Raw genomic sequence first — 27,335 nt, forward strand, 5'->3', positions numbered from 1 at the left:
TTGCACCATCAGGATTCAAGCAAGCCGGGCCGAAGAAGGCTGTGATGCCAGAAACCGGTCCCCGGAAGCTTGTTTCCTTCCCAGTATAAGAATTGGCTTGGTAGTTTGGTTTGCCCTGTTCCCATCATGCACTGGGACAGGAACAGACTAATTTGCATAAAGCCAGGTTCTGAGCTGGGATGGTGCATTGAGCTAAAAAACGGTGATGGATTAAAACCATGATCTCTTGACTTGGGAAGAGTATTCTGCATCATTCAGAAACTCTGTCCATCACCACCCCCCTTTTCCAAAAAAGAAGTTACATTATACATGGTGATTTTCTGATTGAAGAGACAATTTTGAGAGGAATCTATTATGTGTGTGGTAAGATTGCTTAATCTCCACAACGACCCCAACAGTGCTGGGATGCCTGGCTTCACCTTGGGGGTGCCCAGGAGTGGACATTTCACAGGGAAAAGCCAGGAAGGGTTCCACAGCGGTATGCGTTACAGCACCAGAACACCCATGGGTATTAGTGCGCTTTACAAGTACAAATTACATTTACATTTACATGCCCTCTAGACGCCTGGAATACATCATGAAAATGCCAGACTGGTATCAGGAATTAACTTTTAAAACATTTTATTTTAGGCCTATTGCTCATTTATCCCGCTGTAGAGTGAAAAAACTTTTAGACATGTAACAATCAAGTCACTGGTCTTGTAATAGAATCTAAAATCTCCACCTCTAATGTGACAGGAAGTTTAGATTCTATTAAAATACGATGGTAATGATTACCCCTCCCCACCCTTCCGTTGACATTTTATCTTTCCTTCAGTTCAATAAGTCGATGTTGGAAATTTCTTGGAAAATGCTAAGATTCTGCTCCTGGATACAATTTTTTCCTGGACTCACAGGAACCTCATGAGAAATGTTGTGGATCATTTGCTTTATTCATTCATTAGGGACTGCCAGATATTGTAATATATAGTGCCAGTCAAAGAGGAGGAAGTGCTTTCAAAGTTATTCATAATGAGGACTGTGAGGTCTTCTGCAAAGTAGTATGCTGACAAGGGCAGGGAACCTTTTGTGCTTTCCAAGCCTCTACATTTTTTTCTCCTAATGTTTATGTTACTGTATTCTTAACTGTGTTGCTAGAGATTTAAATTAAAGCAGGTTTGTCATAATCGGCCTAAGCATCTCAAATAGAATCCAAACCTCCTGTCATAATATTGAGGGACATTTTACACCCTTAGCACAAATTAATGGACTGCACCTTGAAAATTAGGTCAGTTGGATGTGAATGCCCCTTGAAAATCAGGACAGTTAGTTTCCCTGCTATCAACACACCATGCATTGACAATGTCACAAAAAATGATTAGAGGCAAACATAGAGAAAGCATTAGATGTTTTTTCCACTGCATTCGATGATGCAGTTTGAGGCAATTTATGGGCCAAATGGGATACTACCCCTTGCTAAATGCCGTAATACATTTGTACTCAGGCACTTGGGTTAAAAACTTAAGGGTACAACAAAATGGACCACGTCTGAGAAAATATTCACCAACAAAGGATTAAAGCAAGGTTGCATCCTAGCCCCTCCCCTCTTTCATGTATACGCAGCAGATATGAAGCAAACAATTGATGAGGCATGAGCCTTTCCTCTCATATAGGCCGGAGTTCAAATTCAAGCTCTACAGTATGCAGATGATACTCTTATATTTGTTCATATGGCCATTGGGTTGCAGAGATCTTTGGGTGACCTAGCTCATAGCTGAGATAGGAACAGAATACAAATCAACATAGCCAAAACGAAGATAATAATATCTGGCCGCAAATTAAATAAAAGTGCTCCTGACATTTGAAAAATAAGTGTGTGGCGAGAGTACCAACATATAAATGCCTAGGAGTGTGGATCGACAAAAGAGGTAGATTACACAGGTAAATGAAAAGTCTTAAAATATTTTGCCCAAGCCTTACACTTTGCATTTCAAAGATTACAAAGAGCATGAAAGGCCCAGATACCTAAGCCCTGTTAAGGTAAGTGAAAGCAAACTAATGCCAGGTTTGGCATTTGGGACGATTGGATTTAGAAACAAACTTAATATGTGGCTGAATCAAGCTCAGTGTATCTGTTATAGTCACCTCTTTTCCCTCCCTGACTGCACAGCTCCATAATCTCACAAATCAATAACTAAGTCTAAAACTGAATGCAGATTTGTATTGCGCTGTGCAAAATTAAAGACGGCTGACCCAGGCTTATTCAAGAATTTTTTTATGGTTGGCAATAATGAAGGAGACATCTCCATGAAAAAACTATTTTGATATTATTGCGTTGTAAAATTTGCAAGTAAATGAAACATGGGGTGTAAACTTCCTCATAACCAACTAGCACATGGAATTGTGAAAGCAAGCAAAATATAGCAAATTGTCGGCATATTTGTATTTGTAAATATAAAATAGCGGCAATTAAGGGACTGAATCAAATAACAATCTAGCACAAGTTGAGATCATCCCCTATCCATGAAAAGGACTTCACTGTAAACTGACGAAGTTAAGGGTCAGGGTGCAGCCTGTAAGGATGAACAGGCATAGGTCTGTCCTGTACTCGGAATAAGGACAAAAAGCACTGGGAATTGAACAAATTCCCCATTGCAAACTGCTCATCAGCCTGGATTTGATGCTGCAAGGCGTGACCCAAGGCTGGGCTCATGTGATGGAGCAGGAGGCTGGCGATCGGTCTGTCTCAAAAAAAAAAAAAAGAAAACACGACACACAGGAGCAGGGCCGAGCATAGAGCGCGTGCGGCCGGGCTCTGGAGAGCGTCACTCGCAGCCTGCGCTCCTCTGGGGAGGACATATCTGCTGCTGTGCGGATCGGGTGCTTCTAGCGCTTCCTGGCGGGATACTTGGGGGACACAGCGAGCGTCGCGGGACAGGTCACTCTCCATCTGCCCTGCATCACCTGAGCGTCCCACTGCCCGGCGGACCGCCACTGCGCACTTGTCTCACTCCGCATCCGCACCGGACCGGACACCGCAGCATGGGGGCCGGGAGCTCGGCGGCGCAGACCGCGGGCGCCGGAGAGGAGGGCTCGGAGGCGGCCGCCACCGCCGGGGCTGAGGTGGCGGACCCCGGAACCCCGCCGGAACTGCTGGTGCTGCTGGAAGACGAGGACCACGGAGCCGGTGACACCAAGGTAAACTAGCCCTGGCCCGCGAGCCCCCTGCAGGCGGTGCTTTATTTGTGGGCAACTTGAGGGAGTGCAGGTGCATTGGGGCCCGGCCGGGTGCGGTATACCGCGGGCTGCATCACGCCCCCTCCCTGGGGAAACTTTCCACAAAGCGCGGTGCGCCCGCCCGGGCGGGGCTGAGGCGCGGCCGGGGAGGATGCTGCGGAGGGAGGGGGCGGCGGCAGGGGCCGCTCGTGCCGCAGTACTTCCCGGGACTCTGTCAGCCCGTCCTTGGCTGCGCCCCGCGCGCCGCCCGGGGACGAGCACGACCTTGCCGCATCAGACGTTTGAAGCTGAGGAGGGCTGGTGCACACGCCCGTGCGGGCCGAGGGGCGTGCGGGACCGCTGGGGGTCTGCAGATAAGCCCGGACCGTCCTTGCCGCATGCTGGCCTCCCGCAGCAGGTGCACGTGTGGAGGCCACGCCTCGGCCCTGCAGCGGTGCTGGCCCTGCCCTTGCATTAGTCAATGCTATTGTTAACTACAGGCCCTGGCGGTTTACTGCGAAGGTACCTCCCGTATCAACACAGCTCAGCCCTTCCATACATAGACATACATAATACATTGGAGATAAAAATAAAAAAAATATATGGAGAATGTGTTCCCCGAACCCCTGACTTTATTGAAGCAGAGGCCGTTTCAGGCGATAGCCAAAATTAAGTCACATTACTCATCAGCCCTCCTTATGTAGGGGGTTTTAGGTTCTGCCCTTTTCACTACTTGTGTTACATACTTTACCTCACGTTAAATATGCCTCACACCCACATTTAATTAATTGGCAAATGTCGTCATACGTATGCAGAAGCAAAAAGTAGGTTCAAAAATATATTTTGGGGCGGGGAACGTGAGACTTTCATAAAAGGCATTCATGTAATGCTGATATCAGATCGGGCCAGGGTCCGTTGAACTTTACTGTATATGTAGTACTTCATACCTGCCCATGAGGGCGAAGGAACATTTACCCATTCCGACCCTATGCCTGGGTGGTGAATTTAGAGAGTAGGTTCTCCTTTCATCTGAGCACGAGCCCCTCACCCTTCAGAAATGTGTCTGATGCTGAAGGAAGAAAACCCCTCTCCTATTAACCATGACGCTGAGGGCTAGGGGCAGACTTTTTTCAGACCTATACTTGGTTGAACCCCACCTCTCCAGTTCGGCAGATCATACCTGACAACCTATTTACTCTGGGGTTAGTTAGACGTTTAGGAAAGGGATCCTGTTAAGGTGAATGAACATATTTTTGAGGGTGAAATAGGTGTGAAAAGCGAATGACCCCATTACAGTTTATTGAGACGTTTGTTAAGCAGGTCACTAGAAGTAAAAAGTGAGGTGATGCATAACAAAGGCGAATGAGTTAATAAGTATGTCTGAGCATGTGGGGGAGTAAAGATTAATTGCACCTCAATGTTCTAAGACACTGGTTGAAGGGAAGAGGCAGTCCATCTATTCCTTCAGGTATTACGCCCTAGGGGAAAGGGAGGCCACTTTCATTCTTTCAGACTCGCTAGAACTCTCTCAGACCCTTGTCTGAGTTAGCTCTTGAGTGTGATATATATTGACAGCTATGGCAGAAGTGGCTGAACGGGACATGGAAAACTACAGTAGAGGACAGCTGTTAGACAGTGGTTTATTAGTTGAGGTGGATTGTTGTCCATTAAAGTCACTATCCTGTAAGGACTGGTTAAAGGTTTCAGTAATTTAAACCTAAGCTCAACAGTTTGTAGCTATGGTATAGAACAGACATGCGTAACTCAACGAAAATGTGTAAAGCATTTAGGAGTACTAAAACTGTTAAACATTTGAAAACACAACACAATGACAATCCCACTTTATAAAAATAGTTACATTCAATTACCAAAATGCCACCAACATGACAAAAACCCAATAAGAGGAACCAGAGATAGGAATTGTGAAAGATTTAACAGAAATAGCACCAACAAGTGTAAAGCACCAATAGCAGTAAATAGTAGTGTTAGATCGTTACTGAGGCGTGATATGAGGCCGACCTCGATGGAGGTGGGTTGGCTAAACCAAGTAGATTGGTCCAAAGATATAGTATTATAACTTTGATGTCTACTCTAATTTTGTACATATGACAGGTAGATTTTCAATTTTCAGATCCTGGTATTATTGCCTTGAGTATTACAGTTTAGGAATTATCACCTACAACAGTGCCTGGGTGCTTTGGCTGGTCTCTTGCAGCTGAGTTTGCTATCTTAGCACATCAACCGACTTGCAGTGGTCCTCGTGGGGAGGGTCTGAATATGTAAAATTCCTTTTACAATCTGATTCCCCGCATGGGAGAGTGGTTGGTTTGGGGGAATCACTTGTGCTGTGCTCACTTGCCTATATGTGACACCCCCAGTCAGCAAGGCTTTAGGAATTGCCAAGCACACCTCTTATCATCTCTTCAACAATTTGGATTTCATTTAGAAAGAAACCGTAAAATATAACGTTTGGGAGCTAAAAGTATATAGTCTCAAAATTGCAGGCGTTGGCGCCCACAACTTTTTGTAACAGACAAATTGAGCTTTTTTGATGTGACATTGTGAAGCACCTTTGGCACAATATGCATTTCAGTCTGCCCTGTTCCCTAGGGATGGTCAGGTGGCAGATCAGGGTTTATGAGTTGGTCTTAGTTTAAAAACTAAAAAGAGTAGCAAGGGAGACATGCCAACTAGCCAAGATGTGCGGTGAATGATTCTGCACTGAAGCGCTAGTTCATTTTTACATTTGGAATGTAGTACATTATATAAAACTACCAGAGGGTCAAATTAGTATTCTTAGGTGACAAATGTAGTTTGAAAGAAACATAGAGCAACCACATGGTTCTGTACCATCTACACAGCAATTCCAAATCCAGGTGTGCAACCAATAAACAAGTTCTTAGCATAGGATGGGCACCTCTCAAGATTATTTGAAGCATTTTAGGATTGGCTTTTGTGTTCCCCTGAAATGTACTGGAAGTTTTTTTTCTAGGGATGTTTTCAACAATATTTAGGAATTTGTATCCAAACTTGGGACTAATCCTTTTTTAAGCTACAGTTTTAAGCTATAGTAATTTGGTCATATTTTGAAGTGTTGAGGATGATTGCTCAAGTTGTGAGTCATAAGGAGCAAAGTAATCATGCTAACACGAAGAATCTGAGTAATGTAGTCACATGTTCTAGTGACTGAACAGTACCAGCCTGTTCACAGTACCTCAGCACACAGACTGGAATCAAACTCAGTCCCTTAAAAAGGGGGGGGGGGAGTGGCTGAGCGAAAAACACCAGTAAAACATTTGTAGGCTTTGGTATGGTTATTCTGTTCAGCTGTCCTCTTATACCGTACTGTATTATACAAGTGTACGAGACACACATTCTCAAGTGTACAAGATAAATTCTGTAGGAGAGGACAGGATAACCTGGAGACATCGGTACTGACCCTATAGAACAAAACCTACATTGCTGCTGGTTGGTTAAGGGCAATAATCTGCTGGCCCTTATACATGTTTATATGATTTGTTTTACTAAGAAAAGAAAACACACATTTGTATCGCAAGTAAAACCCCATAGGAGGAATTCCCTCAATACAATTTGCCTGCTATAATCCATGCAATTTCCCTCCTCTGATTTACTGTTACTGGCAATTTTGGAGTAGTGAAACAGGGATTATACAGTGCATGCAGAAATTGGATTTAGTGTGCTGATTCCTGCATTTCTTGTCTATTATTCCACCCAGAAACTTTATCTGCGTACAGAAGGTAAAATCTCCGGTTGAAATTCCTCTCACTCGCGGTGTTCTCTTCTTAACACATAATTTTAATGGGTAGTCTAACTCCCGTAACTACTTGCATCGGAATTAAGGGCCCGCTGAATATCATATCAACAATATCGATGGGACAGAAGATCGAGGCCAGAGTACTGTAAATAAAATATGTACAGTTAAGTCTAGATTTTCTATACGTAACTTCAGGTATATGTACCTATGCTGTACATGTATCTTCAAGGTACGTAGCTGTGGAGTTAGGAATAGTAAATCAATACTTCCCTATATGCACTCACCTTTCAATATTTTGTCCCTCGATATTCTGTCCTCGATATTAGTATGCCACAATATTGTTGGTGTTGATATTTAGTAGTACAGTCAAATTAATTGCATATTCATAATAAAGGCCATTTACCTACTTTGCAGCCAAGCGGAAGGCATCAGTTTCACGCACCAGCCAAGCAGCGCATCAGTCTCCCAGCCTCCCGAGCCCACCTCTCGCCGGTGGGTACTGGTAGAGGCACCATCTTGTAGGATTGAGGCGAGGATACCGGCAGCAAGACTCCAAGGCGGTAAGGGGCGCGAGGGACCAGCGGGGCTGCGAGCGTGCGGGGACTTCATTTCCCAGAAGTCCCTGCAAGACCAAGGAAGAGCTTCCGGTCCGCTCTCCCTGCTGGCCCGCCCCCCGCCCATCTAAGCCAGCTAAAAGCGTCCCTCTCCCTCCACCTCGTGGGACATTTACCTACTTTGCAGCCAAGCGGAAGGCATCAGTTTCACGCACCAGCCAAGCAGCGCATCAGTCTCCCAGCCTCCCGAGCCCACCTCTCGCCGGTGGGTACTGGTAGAGGCACCATCTTGTAGGATTGAGGCGAGGATACCGGCAGCAAGACTCCAAGGCGGTAAGGGGCGCGAGGGACCAGCGGGGCTGCGAGCGTGCGGGGACTTCATTTCCCAGAAGTCCCTGCAAGACCAAGGAAGAGCTTCCGGTCCGCTCTCCCTGCTGGCCCGCCCCCCGCCCATCTAAGCCAGCTAAAAGCGTCCCTCTCCCTCCACCTCGTGGGACATTTACCTACTTTGCAGCCAAGCGGAAGGCATCAGTTTCACGCACCAGCCAAGCAGCGCATCAGTCTCCCAGCCTCCCGAGCCCACCTCTCGCCGGTGGGTACTGGTAGAGGCACCATCTTGTAGGATTGAGGCGAGGATACCGGCAGCAAGACTCCAAGGCGGTAAGGGGCGCGAGGGACCAGCGGGGCTGCGAGCGTGCGGGGACTTCATTTCCCAGAAGTCCCTGCAAGACCAAGGAAGAGCTTCCGGTCCGCTCTCCCTGCTGGCCCGCCCCCCGCCCTTTGCACCTCCTACAAAACAACACTTCCCTCCCGCAGCGCGGGACGCAGCTCGGGCGAAGACAGGGCAAAGACAGGGCCGTTTGAGGCCGTTCGAGGACGGCAGAGGACGGCCCAGGCCCTGTCACCCTGCACCCCACGACAACCCCCCTGGGCCCCTTTGAATTATTTAACGCACATTATTGGGGATCAGGATGCGTCCCAAAACAAGAAGCGCGTCCAAGAAAGCAACACTGGTGACGCAAGTGACCGGCCCTATAGACCTGTTTATATCCAGGGTAAATGACACCATTGACAAAAGCATCATCTTACTGGAGAAAAGAGTCTCTTTAGACCTCATACAGGCAAAACGATCTTCGCTCGGCTCAATTGCTACCGCAAATTCTCCTGTCCATCAGGGGGCAAATAATAATAATTGCTCCTTACCTCTGCCATTAACCATCGTTCCTATGGTGACTGTTCCAAACTCAGTAGACTTATCCGTAACCCAATCGGACTCCGATCAATCATATGTTGATCTCGACGCAACTCCTGATCTAGAAGCTTGCCAATCACCGGATGAGAAATTAGTTCAAAGTCCCATTTGTAATTCTTTACCACCTGAGCCAGAAACGCATGCAGAACCAACAAAAACAAAGGAAATCATCACTACTTTCACAAAGGAAATGCCAATCATCAAGGGAAAATCAAAAATAAAGAACCATAATTTGATCACACCTACCCCAAGTCCCTCGGCAGGTATACCCTGTTGGGTGGAAAACATGGTTATGGATCTAAAATCTGACCTTGAAGCCAAAATTACAGCACAGATCAAACCACTCATATCAAAGCTGGACAGACTTACGTCATTAATTAACACTAAATGCAGTTGTAAATTAAGTAGGAATGGTCCTGCCCCAACACAGGGAGCTAAGGAAACTCCTCAAAAATCACCCAGCACTAAACAAATAACAGGTAAAACAGTCAATCCTAATATTTCACAAATTAAAAAAGCGGCAGAAACACTTCCTTTAGCAAAAAAAGGGAGCAACTTGGAAGTCTCCCAAAACACTCCGGAGGTGGTAGCTCTTCCTTCTGCCACACAAACAGGTTTAGTAGGTCATTCAAAAACAAATAATAGACAAACAAAAGGGAATCTCACTATCCCACCAGAGACCCCCTCTCAGGAAAAACCATCAGATCTGAAGACAAAGCAACCGCGGCCCAAAATAATTAACTTACCCCCGGAAGCCTCTCCCCTCGTGGTGGTGCTAACAGCGGTGCCCCCACTGAAGGAGGGTACGAGAGAAACTTTTGCAGAGTTGAGGAACAAATGTGCCCAATGGCTCCAACTCCACAGACCATTACCCGCACATATTAGGGGTGACATCTTCTCTGTACGTAGAGGAGACTGGGTTGGTAGAACCCCGAAGGCAATAGCGGGGGACGTCATCAGTATCAAATTCAGGGAGATTGGGGCGTCAAATTATATCTGTAATTCGCCCAACAGAGGTCCTGCCACAAAAATAAATCCCCTCCCCTTGTCTTACTTTTTATCCTCACCTTCAAGGCAGAATTTTCCCTTTTATGCATATCCATCAAACCCCGGCCCTGCCAATCCCCCCGAAAATAACATATATCATCCCCAACACTACTTAGATAGGCCTAATTTCCCACAAAACTTACAACATTCAGTTTTACAGTGGCAACCATCGGCCTTATTTTCCCAATTCGCACACCATGCAACCCAACACCCCATCAACCTACCACAATATCCACATCACACCACCCAACAAGGGTGGCAACCTCACCAACCTCAGCAACCAATGCATTTTAGTACCCATCCTTGGCAACAGCCGCGGCAAGGAAGGCTTCCCCCATTCAACCCACTAGGCCCAAATCATCATGGCAGAAATAGGGACGAATGGAGTGGCCAGGACCACCGGATAAAGTGCAACGATTCCACACGTTGGGATAGCTGGAATGGCCCCCAATTAGTAAACAGATACAGCCCCCTGGAATGTGTTGATTGACTACCACAGTCACAACCTCAGGAAGACTCCCAACCTCAAATAGAAAGCCCGTCAGTCTCCCCAGACTCAGAGACCCTACCAGCTCCCGAGATCCGAAATGAATTAAAAAGTACAAAAAGTTCAAGGGATAGCGTAATAATCCTGAGCTTGATCTCGTGGAACATTGCGGGATTAAAGACAAAAATAGAGGATGGGTCAATCCTGCACCACACGCTTAATCACCAAGTACTATGCTTACAGGAGACATGGTCCCTACAAGAATACCACCTGCAAGGATTTAAAACGTACTCGTCCCTTGCGCAGTCGGGACATACAGGTAGACCAAAGGGAGGTCTCTGTATTTTTATAGCCAACACTATCCAAAACGTTAAAATAAAGGTCATCGAATTGGCACAAAATTTGCAGATCCTTGGTCTTTACTTCCAGAAAAGAGAGTCGATGATCATTATCAATTTTTACAACAATCTGGATGAATTGGACTTCGAGAAAGTCTTGGCCCACCTTCACGAGAAATTAATTAATTTAAGAATGAAACAAGGAGAAGGAGGCCCGGTAAACATATTATGGGCAGGCGATTTCAACCTACATGCCTGTACCAAACCAAAAAGAAAATGTCCCGGCATGGTGACGGAAGAAGGCCTCTTACTTACTCACTTTTCCCACAATAAAATGGGAAGGCAAATGAATGATCTCCTATCCGATCTGGATCTCCAGATAGCAAACACCTCGGACTATGGGGAAAACTCACTTGCACCCACCTATATTGGAAGAGGCTACCAAACTACGGTAGACTTTATAATTATATCAGCATCCTTACAACTAAGAGTAAAGAACTTTGAAGTAATACCAAATTCCCAAAGCGACCACGCAATTCTAACTCTGGAAGTCTCATTAATTCACCAGAAATGTTCATCAGAAATAATAGCTAACGCACTGACTCAGGAAGATATTAACATGGATAAAGTAAATGGGTACTCTATAAAATGGGAGAGGACAAATCCAGAGGAACTTACTAAAGAGCTAATAAGATTAGTCCATCCCCAAATTGAAATTTGTTTGGATACAGCCACCAATGATACGGATCTTTTAACCAACTTCGCCCAAATCATGGGAAAAATTAAGGTGCTACTAACAAGAAAACAAAAACCTAGCTCATCCAAGCCTAATGGCTGGTTCAATCAAGAGTGCACCAAGGCTCATACAAATCTAAAGCTAGCCCTAAATAAAAAAGAAAGGGATCCCAGAACAATAGCCACTCTTAGAAGTGAATATCTAAAAATAAGAAAAAGGAGGAAAGAGGAACTGAAGCGAGAGCTGTGGAATGAACTTCACACCAGTGCCCAGGAAAAAAACTCTAAAGCTTTCTGGAAAATTATAAGAACTCCTTTTTTGGCAGACGACATATGCCCAAAAATCGAAGCTGCCATAGACGCTGTAACTTGGGTGTCACATTTCACCAGCATCTTCCGAAAACCAACCCACGATCAAGACCTGGAAGAAGAGGAAAAAATACTCTCACCATACCCAATAGATATAAGCTTTGATATTCCCGAAATTCTCGTGGCACTGAACTCCACCAAAAAAGGGAAAGCTCCAGGGCCGGACGGTGTCCCGGCAGATCTTTTCAAACATCAAACAGATCTCTGGGCACCAATTTTAACAAGAGTCTGTACCGCTACAGCAAAAATAGGAATCTTGGAGTCTTGGACTAGGTCCATTATGGTGCCGATTTTTAAAAAAGGCAATCGCATGGACCCCGCCTGCTATCGCCCAATCTCCTTGTTGGACTCATTGGGAAAAATAGCAGGAAGAGTGATTTTAGAAAGACTTCAGGACTGGGCAGAAGAAAGAGGTATCTTATCCGACCTTCAATTCGGATTTAGAAAAGGATTAGGTACCGTGGAACAAGCTCTAAATTTATCATTAATTTTTGGAAAATATGTGCATGCAAAGAAAGCAAAACTTTATATGACCTACGTAGATTTGTCGGCGGCGTTCGACTGCGTCGCCCATACAAAATTGTGGTCCCTCCTGGCACAGGTGGGGGTTGATCCCCCACTCCTGAATTTTCTAAGGGAACTCTATTCCAATCCATCTGCAAGAGTTCGTTATGGAATAAAGGGAGAACTGACGGAGTCCTTCGCAGTAGAGCGCGGGGTCAGACAAGGTTGTGTCCTGGCACCCTTCCTTTTCTCCCTCTATACCAACAACTTGGAGGTTGAGCTACTAAAGGGTGCCCGTGATCTCCCCTTGGCAAAACATCGCCCGATCCCCGCCCTGCTGTATGCGGATGACGCCGTCCTTCTTGCACAAACTCCCCGTGAACTCCAAAGGTCCCTTAATAGCTATTCCCAGTTTATGAGAACTCTTGACCTCCACATAAATGTGAAAAAAACTTTTGTAATGAATGCTGGGGTTGGGAAAAAACAGCAAAACTCTATTTACCTTGATAGTCAAAAAATTGACTCAACCAAAGAATACTCTTATCTGGGGGTCATGATAGACAATAAACTCTCCTGGAAACCAGCAATAGAAGCCAGAAGCCATTGCTTTAAAAGAGCACTAGCCGCTTTGGTATCGTTCTCTCAAAAATTAGGAAAACGTCCACCTAGAGAACTGATAACTATATATAAAGCCAAATGCCAATCCACAGCTTTATATGGAGCAGGTTTATGGGGACACATGGACGTCACCTCTCTGCAAACTGCAGAAAACAAATTCTTCAGATTTATCCTATCTGCCCCCAAAACTTCCTCCACTTACGCCTGCCACTTGGAACTAGGGGCACCATATATTGAAGACCTTGCCAAGTTACAACCAATTTTACTTTGGCGACGTATCTGGACATCGGATAAAAATGCCCTCACAAAAATGATAGTGGCGGACGCAATGTCCCTGGATTATGTTTTGAGAATTAAATGGCTGGCCTACATTCGGACCTTTCTTCGAGATCTTGGAATGGAAAAATATTATTTTAATCCCGAAAAAATTGGAGAACTCGCAAAGGAGAATTTAAAACAGCGAGCGTTGGACCATTTGATCAAACTAAGACTTCAGGTTCAGGCTGGGAAACAGTCGGCGCAACACGCCATGTTGGTTCAATCTACTCTTTCAATGCAGCCCTATTTAAATCTTGACATTGGTACCTTTGAACGATTCCTCCTGATAAGATTCAGACTGAACTTATTTCACAAACTGGTGGTTTTCCCAACACCAAACGTGTGGGACCCAAATTCACCTCCATGCCCATGTGATGGGATATCAGGTCAATCCACGCTTCATACAGTTCTGTTCTGTAAATTTTATCAGGAACACCGCAAACTCTGGCTACTGACCCTCTTAAAATCGTGGGGTCTCAGACAATGCAGAGTGGCCATGTTGAGCCTGCAGCTTTTGGATACCGAAGCCACATGTTACCATGTCCTTAATTTCTTGAAATGTATATACAGACATAGGAAAAACCTTTAAGAAAATATATTTGTACTGTATATACTAATGAAATTCCTTTCTGCAATCATTTTAAGTAACTGATAACTAGATCTCTTTGAAGATTTTTTAAATTGTATTGCTTTTATGGATTGTAATAATCCGAATAAAGTTTATTATTATTATTAATAAAGGCCATATTTTGTTAACCTGTTTTGCAATATGCAAAGACAATTTTAAACAATTTATAATCGAGTCAGCATTTTATAAATAGTTTTTATATTTTACTAGAACACTTCAACATTTTAGAGCTGCTGTTAAGGTCTTACTCCTCCCAATAGTTCAACCTACTAAATTTGTTCTGAAAGTTCATCACATAGTGATTTTTGTTTTGATGCAACAGTGATAGAACTACAGTATGTTTCACACTGATGTGCATTGGTGAGTTTTATGTCGAGGCAAAAGAAAAATCGTCACATTTTAAAAGTGGTAAAAAAGTGAGACACGCCCCACTTACAAAGTAACAACATTTTGCTTTTATGTGGTTTAACTATTTCTTTAGCACTGACATTCCTCAATGGCATGTGCTTTGTGCCTTAAGCCTTGTTCAGCCTCCTTACTCTCTGTGGACTGTATTTCCGCTTTTGATGTTTGTGAAGTGCTCTGTTCCCATCTGGCTGGGGTGCACTTGGAAACATAAATAAGTAACCAAAACACGTGTCACGAGGAAAGAAAGGGATGTGCACTCTTGGAAGATGTTGCAAAACAAATGACTTCCAGGAACTGTTAACCCAATTAGGGGAACTCACCTGTGTTGAGGAGAATTGGGTCACCTAAAACTGCTGAAAGGGAAACCACATTCCTAAATACCTACTACCTTCACCGCACATTCCTGGAGAAAGCTAACAGTGCTGTAGACATAGAGTACTGACAGGATGCTGCTAGGAGAAGTTCAATCTTCTGGAGCCCTTAGCATGCTGCAGAAATACAGCTGACGTAGGCTCACACTTATGGGATTATGCTTTCCTAAGAGGTGAGTGCTGAAGGAAGCTCACATCACAGGTGTCCTTAGAGTATTAGAGTATGTAAAGATTAGTGCTCCAACTCCTGGGGTGTTAAAGTATCAAAGGAGTACTGTTAAATAAAGCCCACACTGCTGCTACCCCATACGACACTGCTGGAGAAAGCTCACCCTGCTATGGTCCTGTGTTACTGACTTGTTAGTACTGAAGAAAGCCCACACTCCTGAGGCCCAGTGTTACTGATGGGAAGCTGCTGGAGGAAGCGCACTCTCGTGTGCTCCTGTAGTAGTGAGAGCTACTGCTGGAGGAAGCTCACGTCTAGGGTCCAGCATTTCTAATAGGAGACTGCTGGACAAAATTCAAACTGCAGGGGTTGTATGGTGTGGATGGGACACTGCAGGAGTCCATGAGGTGTAAATGGGATACTTGTGAGAACTGACAGCGTACTGCTTATACAGTCTCTCATTGCTGGGCCCTGGAATATTTACATCAAGAATACAGCACTGCTGATCATTCCACAGAATACTGCAGGGGGAAGCTCACACTGTGTTCTCCAATCCCCATCGTGTTATATTCAGCTAGTAGCTCACGAGTGACCCTCGTTTGTAAGGTCTCACACTGATTATTATCTATTTGATTACAACTCTGACTCTTTACCTAAGTACTCTATATTCAACCCATACACCCCCTTTTCCTCGGGTCCACAACTAGTAGAGGGCCGACATGCAAGCTTCGTACTTGGGAAGGGCAGAGTCCAGTGACAGAGCTGAACCAGTGGTCTGATGTCAAAAGAAGCACATTTAAAGCAGGGAGCGCTTGCTATACCTGGACTTCTGTATGGACAGCATCCCCCTCTCACGAGTGTAGGTGCTGTAACATGCCCTTCTTCTCACGACAGCCCCTATGCTTTTTAGAGGTTAGAATTTGATACAATTTCGACTTACCAAGGGGTTGGAGTATTTAGAAATGTATATGTTCTGTAAAAGAAGAAAAAAACCACTTGTGCCTTTTGGTGATATTCAATGAAGTGACAAACTATAGCTGCGTTCCCATTAATTAATCAAAGAACTCTGGTAATTTTCTGTCTGATTGTTTTAGGGCATGATTCTAGTAAACCTCTGATTTTGCCACCTTTGTGCAAATCTGTACACAGAAGTTGGAAGTGATGGTTGGGATACCTTGTAGTCTGTGTGCACCCACACGTTTACGTGATTAAGGGTATTTATTCACCAACAACTCCCAATCTCTGCACACACTTGAAAAGGTTGGACATGTAATACTGCTCATGAGGACAGAAGTAGAAATTTTCCGGGATAGGGATAAATGTAAAGCAGATTTTCATATAAATAAATACACACGTGTAGATTTGTTCTTGCAAAAATAGAATTCGAAACGTTTTCTAGGAGGACGGTTTACATGCCTCCTGAAAACTATTGTGAATTGCTGAAAGTCGAAATTGTGCACCAGAGCGACCGCATATACCTACAGGTGTACCTTTGCGACATTTTTTAATAATTAGGCCCCTAATTTATTTTTATTGTAGTCTATAATGTAATTCTTCATTATAATTGTTTTTAACATATTTGCATGTGTGCAGCCTTGTTTTACTGAAGGATACCTGTAAGAAATGGTATTTAAATTGCACAATAAATTAGTAAAATATTTTTTCAAGTTGTCTTATTTGTGTACATTTAATTTGAAAGCAAACAATCGCTAATCTTGCTTACATGTTGATGCATGTAATCAGGGAGCATTTTGTGAGCATTATAAATAGCCTTATTCGGTTGAAAATTGCAAACAACTTTACTTGTTTTTATACTGGTTCCAGTGTCAGTAATGCTCGCAGTATTTCCTATGAGCACTCCTCCTAATAGTAATGACTTTGTTCTAATGAGCCATAAATACACGTGGGTACAAACACTGTCTTACAGGCAGGCAATCTCCTTCCACAGACCCAGCCAGTGGTACTGCAAATGACAATTAAGGAGTTGTGTTGCATGGGGGCGAGCCTACTTCTCCAGTAGTGAAAATGAACATTCAAACTTGTTACCTTTGACCCCAATTCCACGTCCATGGCTCGTGTCAACCATTGTAGTGACATTACAGCTTCCTGACACAGCTGAAATACACTCTAGATGCAAAAAATGCCACGAGTTGTGTACGGTACATCTTTTTTCGACCTAGCATTGTTATGATGTCAGCATTATCCGCTCGTCAGCATATGGCATGAATCTTGGCATGAAAGGGCTTGACCCTCCTGGCAGTTACTATTGGATTGAAATGTTCTTCTGTATTGCCTGAAATGTGTTGCCTGTAACGCTCCTTTATGCAGTCTGACATGAAGTTGCGCAATGCAACGGCCAAATCTGGCAGCTAAGAGTGAGATTGCAGCAGGCAATCATGACACAGCAAAACGTCCCAGTGAAATGCATTAGGGATTACTCTTAAATATTTGCTTGCTTAAGCACATTGTTGGCCACCTCAGAATTTTTTTTTAAACATCATCTTCTTCCTAGATGAATATTTGTCAATTTCTTGTGGAGCTATGGCTGTTGGTGGTAGTGGAATCATGATTGGGTTGTGCTTTGATGAAGAGGGAGGGCCTTTGGAAACTGCGATGTTCAGAACATTAAGCAAAATAAACAAAATCAATTCTTGCATGTTTCATAGCAGGCTTTTTTTTTCAGGTGCTCTGTGGTGTATACATAGTTTGGCACATCTCATTGATTGCCAAGATTGGACTTAACTTGTTACATTGCATGTTTTTTGGGATATAACGCATTTTTCAAGTTTAGTGTTTGGGCATTTAGAACGTTTTCTGCCAGTGGTTTTCAAAGGCAAGCATTTTGAAGGCATTGGTCGTGCAGCCTTCTACCTTCCTCTGTGTTTCCTATCCCTAGCGGCATACTTGATTTGTTGTGGGATTTAACACAGACGCAGATGGGGAGAGGGCAGCAGGTCGGTGTTTTAATTTTCTACTTACTTATTGTATTGGGTAAACTCTATTTTTGTTGCTGTGGCTATTATCAGACAGTGGTGCTAAAGAGGAATGGATTTTGCGATGTATAAAATGGGTTGTAATGACACACGTTGTAGTGTGTGCATTGTAAACGATGTTTCCCTCCTAATGTCTTTTGGATTGACTGAACCATATCATGCTTAACTCTGTTCAAAACAAATAAAATATGTTTTGGTGCAACGTAGTTGGTATTTAAGACTCTAGCTTGATTGCAAGAGACCCATTAAATTGTGATCCTTACACCACTGCCTGTTTGCGCAAGGATCGCAGTTGTCAGTGATCCTTTATTTATCGAAGTCGGTAGCTAACAGGTGCTATAATTATCGCATCAGGCAAGAGACACTCGTGAACAGGCTTCTAGTGGTGTTAACTTCCATCCTCTTAAGTGAGTCCCTGCTCGTTTATCCAGACCTTTCTTCCAATCTGCTATATTTTGGCCTTGTTTTTCTTTTTTCTCTCCTCCTTCTCCCACTCTTGCTTTGATTTCTACAGGGTCATATAGCCCCAGACTAGACTCAAAATATATAATTACTTGTCACAAATATATTGTTTGCCTCTTAGTAGAGATTTTCGGAGCTGGGGTTTTCACTATTGAATTAGCCCTTTTTTTTAACTCACTGACATTTTCTATTTAGATCCATTCACTACGGTTATGGTCCCTTTTATTATTTACGTTAGTAGTCACAGGCATTTATGCAGCCAGTTCTGACGCCGAAGTTGCACTCTGTAGGCAAAAATGCATCTGGAAAGGTCAACGCAATTCATTTCTTGAACTGCGCAGTAGCCCTGGGATAGGCCTGACAAATGTATGTGAAGTCAGTTTTAATTAGAACGTAAGCACTGGGCCCCATCTCTCTCCCCAATGCATGCGGCTTCTATCCCAGCAGATTATGCAGTCGTTTGATGGGTTTAGGTGCTTTAGACTGCACGGGGGGGGGCAGAGATGTGAATAATCCTCACCACTCCAGGAGAGTGACGCATGCAGGGCGTTGCTGCGGGCCCAACAAGCCTCGTATTTCATTATAAAAGACGATTACTTCACGTTCTTCTCTCACAGAGTAAAGATTTCTCCTCTCAATGAGGAAAAATACATGGCCCGACACAGTGAGCCGGTGCTAATAGGCTTTATTTCTTCATTTATACGAATATGCTATTAATGACCTGATTGCAAATATCCTGAAACCCCGAGTGGCAATTGCACACATGATAAATACCGATGCCTTTGGGCTTGAGATTTAACATATGTGCAGTTACCAGACCATTCAGACTTTTCCTGCTCAGAATGAAGCACAAATTGGACTAGTATACCGGATATACCCACATTTTGCCTCTTTTTGAAAAATGTTTCCCCTTCACATTGCGCTATTTTCCCCTGATGCAACACAAGAGGGAACGTTTATCATATACGCTCTGTTTTACTGCAGAGCTCGCCATGTGAATTTGAGCCCAAAGTGGATTTTGTTCTCAAATCAGATTTTGTGACCTAATTATAATGAATGTACGTATCTCTGCAGTTTTACTGCTAAATTCCTAAATGTGTCCAAGGCAAGTAAACATTTACTCATCAAGGATAAAAAGCAGTCGTATATGAAGAAACACATACTTCCTTTTTAATGAGATACATAGGATTATTGTAAACACAAAAATAATGTAATTATAAAAGTAAAGACCGTTAGGCCCTTTTTGCAAATGGCCTCCAATCCAGCGTGGCAACTGCGCACTCAATAATTTCCGATATTCTCTGGTTTTAACTTGGCACAAATGCACTTACTACTCCATTCACACATTTGTTGTGCAAAAAGAGGAATAACATGCCCAGACTTGAAAAACATTTAGCTTCTTTTTTAATGGTTTTTTCCCCACTCACATTGCGCCAGGATTTCCCTGATGGAATATGAGAGAAGCACGTCAGTTATGCTCTATATTACTGTATTACTCTCCATCCGAATTTGAGCGTAAACTGGATTTTGTTCCCAACTTCTTATTTGCGGCCCAGTTATAACAAGTGCATATGAATCTGCTTTCCTACCGTGCATTTAAGTGAGTCCCAGGCACATAATTTTTATTCATCGAGGATAAACCTTAAAAAAGTCGTATTTGAAGAAATACATGCTACACATTTGATAAAATCCACTTGATTATTGACCACGCATAATCTAATCATATCACTTTCAAAATAAGCTCACTACAAGTAAAAACAAGCATTTACAATGCAACGGTTTCGCCTTTGCAAAAGTTAAAGCTATTGGCATTGTAAATGACAACATTTTATTTATGTGTTGGTTTTGAAAACAGATAAATAAATGGCATTGTTATTTACAATGGCTTGGCTTAATCTCTCGCAAATGCCACCCACACACCCACAGAGAGCCCCTCCACACAGAGCCCCACCTAAACACACACACAGAGGCTCCCCACACACACCCACACAGAGCCTCCCACACATACCCACACAGAGCCCCCCCCCACACACCTACACAGAGCCCCCCCCCACACACCCACACAGAGCCCCCCCACACACCCACACAGAGCCCCCACACACCCACACAGAGCCCCCACACACACTGCGAGCCCCGCCTCACCCACCCACACAGAGCCCTGCAGCGCTGCGCAGCCTTTCGGCGAACACCAGGGCTGTAAAGGTGTGTGAAATCTTCAATGCAGAGAGAATAGGGTTCATTGAATAGCCGCCAGCTCTGAGGGGCAGCGTCACGCAAAGAGCGCTGCCGGCGGTATTTAAACTTCTCAGCGGTACTGATAGGTCTGTGAGTAGTATTTAAGTGGCAGTAAAAGGATTCATGCCAACTGTTTGATATAAATTACAATTGTTGTAACGTGATCATCACCAAAAATTAGTCCAAACACTGAAAAATAGCCGTGATTGGGTACCCCATGTAAATCAAAGTCCGAAACGACCAAGGTCATCAAAAATTCATGAAAACAAGAAGCTAGTAGTAACGTGGGGCAAACTACCAAATATGGCTAGTATTCGACCAAAGGTGTTAAAGAAGAAGCAAGCCAAAAACAACTCACCGTACTAAAGAAGTACATTTGAAATTGTCAGGAGGGTGCTTATCATTAACACGAGGAACAGTGGTATAAATCAGCGATAGAATAATAGTTAGTGGGATTCATGTAACCACCGCAGCACAGCGCATTGATAGATATAGGTGAGGCGTGCGTGTACCTACTTTGCTTACTGAACTTTTCATGCTGGTATCCCTCTCAAAAAACTTAAAATAACAAAAAAGAGAGTATGCATTACACTGTACATATAAAAAAAATGTAAGTACACTTGGATGCGAACAATATTTCCCCATTGATAGCGGGCGGGATAATTATTTGTTCCAGTTTATAAGATAACTTAAAAAGTAGAGCACCAAAAATAAACGAGTAAAAAGACCGATCTGTAAAGAACTGAACTTGAGCAGTCTACTATTGACATGCAGGGATGCTGAAGATTGCACTAAACGTGCTTTGGGGTTTTATGCACGCTCTAAAAAGTACAGAAATAGCACTAGTGGCCGGAGCCGTAAATATAGTTCTGCCCGGGCCGCAGCCGTTCTACTGTCCAAGAATACCACGAAACCTACCTTCAAATGATTCCCTTCTGGGTGTGAAATGTGCTGCAGGTTGGAACGAACGCTGCCCGACACCTTACACAAGAAGTAAAAAAAGTATTCTTTACCCGGCAAAGCAAAAAAATGCAGTCCCTATAAATAACGCTGGCTTGATGCCAGCTCACAGCCACTATATAACTCAAAAGGACGTACACTCACTATGAATGTGTAAATATTTAAAACATATTCCACCAAGTATTGATCTGCCAGAGAAGGAAGTCATTTGCAAGTTGGAGCCACCAATTCAGGCAAAGTGTATATCCGACAAATAATTCGTTTTCTTTCCCAAAACCGCCGTGGCATGGTTTCCCCCTCTCGGTCTGAAAGATGTTTGCAACTTCTCTTCAGAATTTAAAAGGATGCGAAGAGCCCTTCCCGTACTGAATATTAAACGTTAACCAGTTTCATAAAAAACACCTTTCTTTTGGTACAGGTTCAGTAAACTTACCTGGGAAGAGGCGGGCGGAAAGGCAGTCTTTCTGTCGGGAAAGAGATGCGGTATCTTATTAACGGTTAAACAAAATTTGAAATGGAAAGCAATGAGGAACACAATTAATGAAATATATAGAGAGAATAATCAGCGCAATGTCCTAAAGTTCAGTATAACCATGACCAGCTGTCAGCGAGTAGGGCACGCGTCAGAGAGGCCAGGGGTCTGAAGCGTGGCTGCCGGTGCACCTGTACCCTCGATCCCTAGCACACTGTGAGCCCGAAGGCCCAGGAAAAGTGCGCAGCCCTGACCCCGGCCAGGCAGGCAAGGCTTCCCAGGGAGAGGCTACTGGGATATACGAGTGGTAGCTTCAGGAGCGAGTCCCACTGCAGGGGCTGCTGCAGTGGCGTAACGAAACTTGAGGGGGCCCCCCTGCAAAGCACATAGAGGCCCCCCCCCCCCCCCCCCCCCCGGCGGTGCGGCCCACCATGTACCACTTTGCCCTACCACCCAGAAATCTAGCATATTTTGATTTGAAACCTCCAACATTTAAATGAAATGGCTCTATATTGTCTTTCTGTAAGTTCTATAAGTTCTAGTGTATTTAACAGTACTAAGCATTTCAGGGAGGGCAGGGCACTCAATCTCTTTCTACATAGCCCATTTGAGACAGAAACGCCTGTTCCAAGTATACTGGAATACAGAAACGTCAAATCCGCCATTTGTCATCAATAACATTATGGGCGTGCACCACCTACTGCCATTTCTTAATGCGGATTAAGGGCATCTGCAAGCGTAACAGTGGGAGCATTACTACATGAAATGTGTAACAGAGCCTAGCATGAGCCAAACCCTTTTTACACCATTTTTGCTGCATGTATTAAAGGGAATTGGGCTAGCAGGCTTTCTTTTAAACTCAGCCTTAACCAAATAGCATACGGTTTGCATCATGTCAGAATAAGATCACATAAGGGGCATGATGTGGGCTACTGCAACCCCTACAGTGCAAGAGGTCACCATTTTTCAAGGGCCCTCTTTGAGCTCCAAGTCTTTGTACGTTTGTGAGGCAATCAGAATTAGTGAATTTATGGGAATACACATCAAATGTCCCATCATCTTCAATTACACTACTAAAGCAAATTGTTTTTGGACTCTGATGCTTACCTAATAAGAGAAAATGCATGTTGCTATGTTTTATTCATGACATACTGAGGAAAATTATCTCTGCTTCATTTATTATTGTATAAGCAGCGAACATAGACCGCAAATCCATTTGCTCCTTATTTGCTCTGATGCAAAACTATTATGGTTATATGGCATGCACCAAAATCTGTTTGTTCCATTTATTACACAATCATCACATTGGTGCAGTGTAGGCTGATAGTGATTGCCCCAGTGCAAACTTTACATATTATAAACCCAAAAAGACAAAACAGGTGTCAAACTGCATACAGCTAAACCTGTGTGGGGCAATTTTGCTTTAACAATTGCACTGACCAATAAAAAAATAATTGCATAGACCGACCCTGCAACAGTTGGTCGCGCAAAATTGCTTTGTGACACTCCAGTCTTGGGCTCTTCCTTAATGTGCAAGAAATCCCAATATTAGCCACAGTGCCAGACACAAGTGACAAGAAAGTATGATGTCACAATTTTTCCAGGTAGGTGGGCTTTAGGGGGATTGGCACTGACTACATTTCCAGTATAATACTTTACGCAAAGTTATGCTACATGTGGGCTTCACACGACTCACTTTATTTTATATACAACTCTCATACTTGTCCCTTTACACAATAAGAGATATGTGGATTGCTAGAATTAATATCAGCTATGTATCCGCCTTTACAAATGGTTACCAAGCAAATGCAATCAGTCTTTACCCTGTCCTAAAATGGTTCAAACTGTTACGGCATGTCTCTGAACGGGAACACAAACCTTAGGAATTAAACTGCACTTCATTGATTACATCAAAAAGGCTAAAACCAACCTTGGTTGCTTTATTGCCATTAAGAGGGATATGGCCTTGCAGCTGCACTGATTTGTTCTTAATGGAGAAGGAGGAAGGCTGATTTGCAAACGATTAGATTGACACCATAAGCAAAATACAATGGACCGGAATGCGGCCTAGAATAATTATCTCTGACCAACTTTAATTCATTGGATTACTCACTTTTTTTCTTAGCTGGATTCTCGAAGTGTGATAGGTATGGATGGGTGTGGTGCATCGGCCAGCTAAGCCACACGACTAAAGCTGCACCTAACTGATGAAGCCTAGAAAAGTAGATACTAATTTGGGCTTGCTTTTACTCCGGTTGAGAACGTAGCCTGGCAGTTTAGGATGGACTGATGCTGTTGGAGCAATACCAAGGAATATTTGCATAAATTGTGCCCCTGTCTGGAATAGCACTGTGAGTAAAAACAAATGTGGGACTGGAATGCATCATAGAGTAATTCTCAGTAGCTGGAATTACTTGAAGAATTAAACTAATGCAGGACTGCCTAGTCTGTCGCAAACTCGCAAAGAGTTGTTACCATTCAATCGGGAGAGTCAAATTCAACACCTGTGACAGTTACAGAATACACAAAGTTCACAGCCTCTTCAATTAAACCTGAGATGAGTGGAGACGGACAGCGTAAGTACTAAGAGGCAATGAAGATACACACCCGTTGCAAAGGAGACAGCATAATAACACCGTCCCCTTACAGCATACATGCAAACCTTACCCTCCCAATTTGGGAGACTATCGATTTCAAGGCTAGTTCCAACCTACCGATTCCTTCCTATATGCAAAAACTTGAATCCTCAGAGGGCTTCAGTCGACATTTCGACAACAGGGATTGCTTTTGTACAACCTGGTGTGGAGAACGCACTCACATGACCTGAGAGGGCTGGGGGCCTGCTGGGCCTGGCGTTCGAAGGCAAGCTGAAGCGGATGGGCAGAAGGCAGGCAGGGCAGCTGAGGGGGAGGGGGGCAGCGCAGCTGGGGGGGGGGGGGCAGCGGAAGCCTCAAGGCTAGCCAGGTAGGCAATTTAAATGATTGCAATTTGCAAATAAAGGCCCCGCTGGTGATGAGTCCTGACCTGAGCCTGGCTTTGTCTTCTCTGCTGCACGCCCCTGTCGATGCCACACCTTACCGTAACCAATAATGCGCTTATTTTGTGTGGCAATATGAGCTCATTGCGCAATGCGCATGTGTTGTCCCTCCCCCCCCCCCCACAAATGTAATGAGGGCATTGGTCACCAGCCAGCCCCCCTGCCCAGTGCCCCTGCGGCGCACATACGCGTCCCGGAAGGCCGGGGCGGAAAGGAAAGTGAAAGTCAGGAGCAGGACTCGGAGTGAGGAGTAAACAACCCTGTCCCGCCGCCATTGATCCACCCACCATTAAGACTACTACTAGTAGTAGTCACTGTCAGTCACACACACCGTGTCACCCGGCCAGGGCCCGCCTATCCATTTGTATCAATTTCAGGGGCCCCGGCCGGGACCCCGCACGCACCATTCCTCACAGGCTCTACTCACTTCAAGAGGCTGAGGCAGAGAGCCCCTGGCTCAGCCTCAACTGCGCTGTCAGCCTCATCACGGGCGGCGGGCCCCGGCCGGGGCCCCATACCATTCCTGCAATCCTGCTGCAGTGTGCAGTCGTCTCACTCACGGGTCCCGGGCCCGGCCGGGGCCCCGCACCATTTCTGAGGTTGCAGTGCTCAAGTAAGTCAGAGGCAGAGAGCCGCTCAGTCTCAGCCGCTGCCAGCCCCACGGCGGGCCCCGGCCGGGGCCCCGCACCATTCCTGCACAATGCTGCAGCTGCTGCCACTGCCAGCCTGCACCATTCTTGCGTGCTGCCAGCCTCACTCACGGGCCCCCGCACCATTCCTGCAGTGCTGCTAGCCTCACTCACGGGCCCCGGCCGGGGCCCCGCACCATTCGTGCAGTGCTGTGCTGCCAGCCTCTCTCACACGGGCCCCAGCCGGGGCCCCGCACCATTCCTCAGTGCGCAGCTCAAGAAGTCAGTAGTCCCGCTCAGCCTCAGCCGCTGCCAGTCTAAGGGGCCCGGCCGGGGCCCGCTGCCCGCACCATTCCTGCTGCAGTGCCAGCCCCCCCCCCCCATTTCAGTCAGGCAGGCTCAAGTCAGAGCAGCAGTGTCAGAGCCTCTCAGCCGCCCTCAGCGGCAGCCGCTGCCAGCCTCACGGGCCCCGGCCGGGACCCCGCACCATTCCTGCTGCCACTGCCAGTCTCACGGGGCCCCGGCCGGGACCGTCCATAATTTTTAAATCAATCATGATTGAGGGGCCCCCTGGAGCGCGAGGCCCCCCCGCAACGCGGGGGTTGCGGGGGCTTGTGTTACGCCCCTGGACTGCTGGTTGGGTGCGGAGAAGGTGAGACGGGGACGCCGGAGGCAGCAGACTAGCATCGGTCGCATTGGAGGGGGCTCTCTCGCCAAGCAATCTCAAGAAAGAAACATTAGCCATGAAGACTTGCGCATTCACAAGCCTCATAAAACGTGCCTGTTCGGATTGGCTGAAAGCCTGCAGTCTATTGGTTGCTGCTAAAAATGTAAAACGCGCGAGAAGCTTCACAAACACACCCATAAAAGTCAGGTCTCTGATGTGCGGTTTCGGTTTGTATTTCCTGACGTGTACCCTTGACTGTATCATTCGTTGTCGGCCTCAGAAGAGGTGAAATAGCTTTAAGCTTTAGCCTTGCGTTAGTGTGTATTTTTGCTGGGACGTGGTGAGACTAAGGCAGACAATTCAATAGGAAATGAAACAAGTCAGGTCCCGGGCCGCGCTGTGATTGGCTGACGTCACGGGGGTGTCCCGGCCGGCAGCCAATCACAGCGCGGCCCTGGAATGACGTCACGGGGGTGTCCCGGGCCGGCAGCCAATCGCAGCGCGGCCCGGGACAAAGGGGCGGGGCTTAAAAAAAGCACCAGAAACGCCCCCGAATCGCGTTTTCGAGAGAAAACGCGATTGACAGCCTCTGCCTCCCAATGGCTAGCCTCCATTTATGGAGCTAGCCAATTGGAAACAGAGGCTGTCCTAACCTCACTATTAGAAACAACAGATTTCGATCTGGGAGTGGCTTCGCCCCTCGCCAGGTTACGAAACCTAAAAAACACACGTCAGTGACAGTTGCAGTAGTCTGCATTTCCAAGCATCAGCTCTAAAAACAACCAGCATGCAGAAAACATTTCATTTACAACATTTTTGTATTGGTTGAGTATGCATGGTTTCATCTGCAAAAGTTGTATTTTTTTGTTTAACAAACTGAAAGTATGGCTTTTCTATATTGGCATCTTCTCTAATGTTTAGCACACAACATGTAAATAGGATTAACACAAGCATTAATTAGGTGATTTATGGCTTTTCCCCATGTTAGTAGCATAGATGGGAGGAGGGCAACTATTCATGCACATGGATTTTTAGGTGTGGCTTGATTGTCCATTGATAAGAAATACCTATGAGCATTGCTAATGCCAGTTGGGTTTTGCCTACAAGCATCTTTA

The 27,335-nt window shown here is 45.0% G+C and overlaps 1 protein-coding gene across 2 annotated transcripts in view; it reads left to right on the forward strand.

Annotated features, from left to right (window-relative positions):
* Window positions 1-2,785: 2,785 nt before the first annotated feature.
* Window positions 2,786-27,335, forward strand: part of AKAP12 (A-kinase anchoring protein 12) — a 512,834-nt gene continuing 488,284 nt past the window's right edge. The window contains exon 1 of one of the 2 annotated variants that reach the window (XM_078649388.1): window positions 2,786-3,177. In XM_078649388.1, the coding sequence (XP_078505514.1) occupies window positions 3,022-3,177 (156 nt within the window). In that variant the 5' untranslated portion in view covers window positions 2,786-3,021. The remainder of the gene's footprint in view (window positions 3,178-27,335) is intronic. The other variant, XM_078649389.1, reaches the window with a different exon arrangement.

This window comes from Lissotriton helveticus, chromosome 6 (genome assembly GCF_964261635.1).
Source record: "Lissotriton helveticus chromosome 6, aLisHel1.1, whole genome shotgun sequence".
Classification (NCBI taxonomy): Eukaryota; Metazoa; Chordata; class Amphibia; order Caudata; family Salamandridae; genus Lissotriton; species Lissotriton helveticus.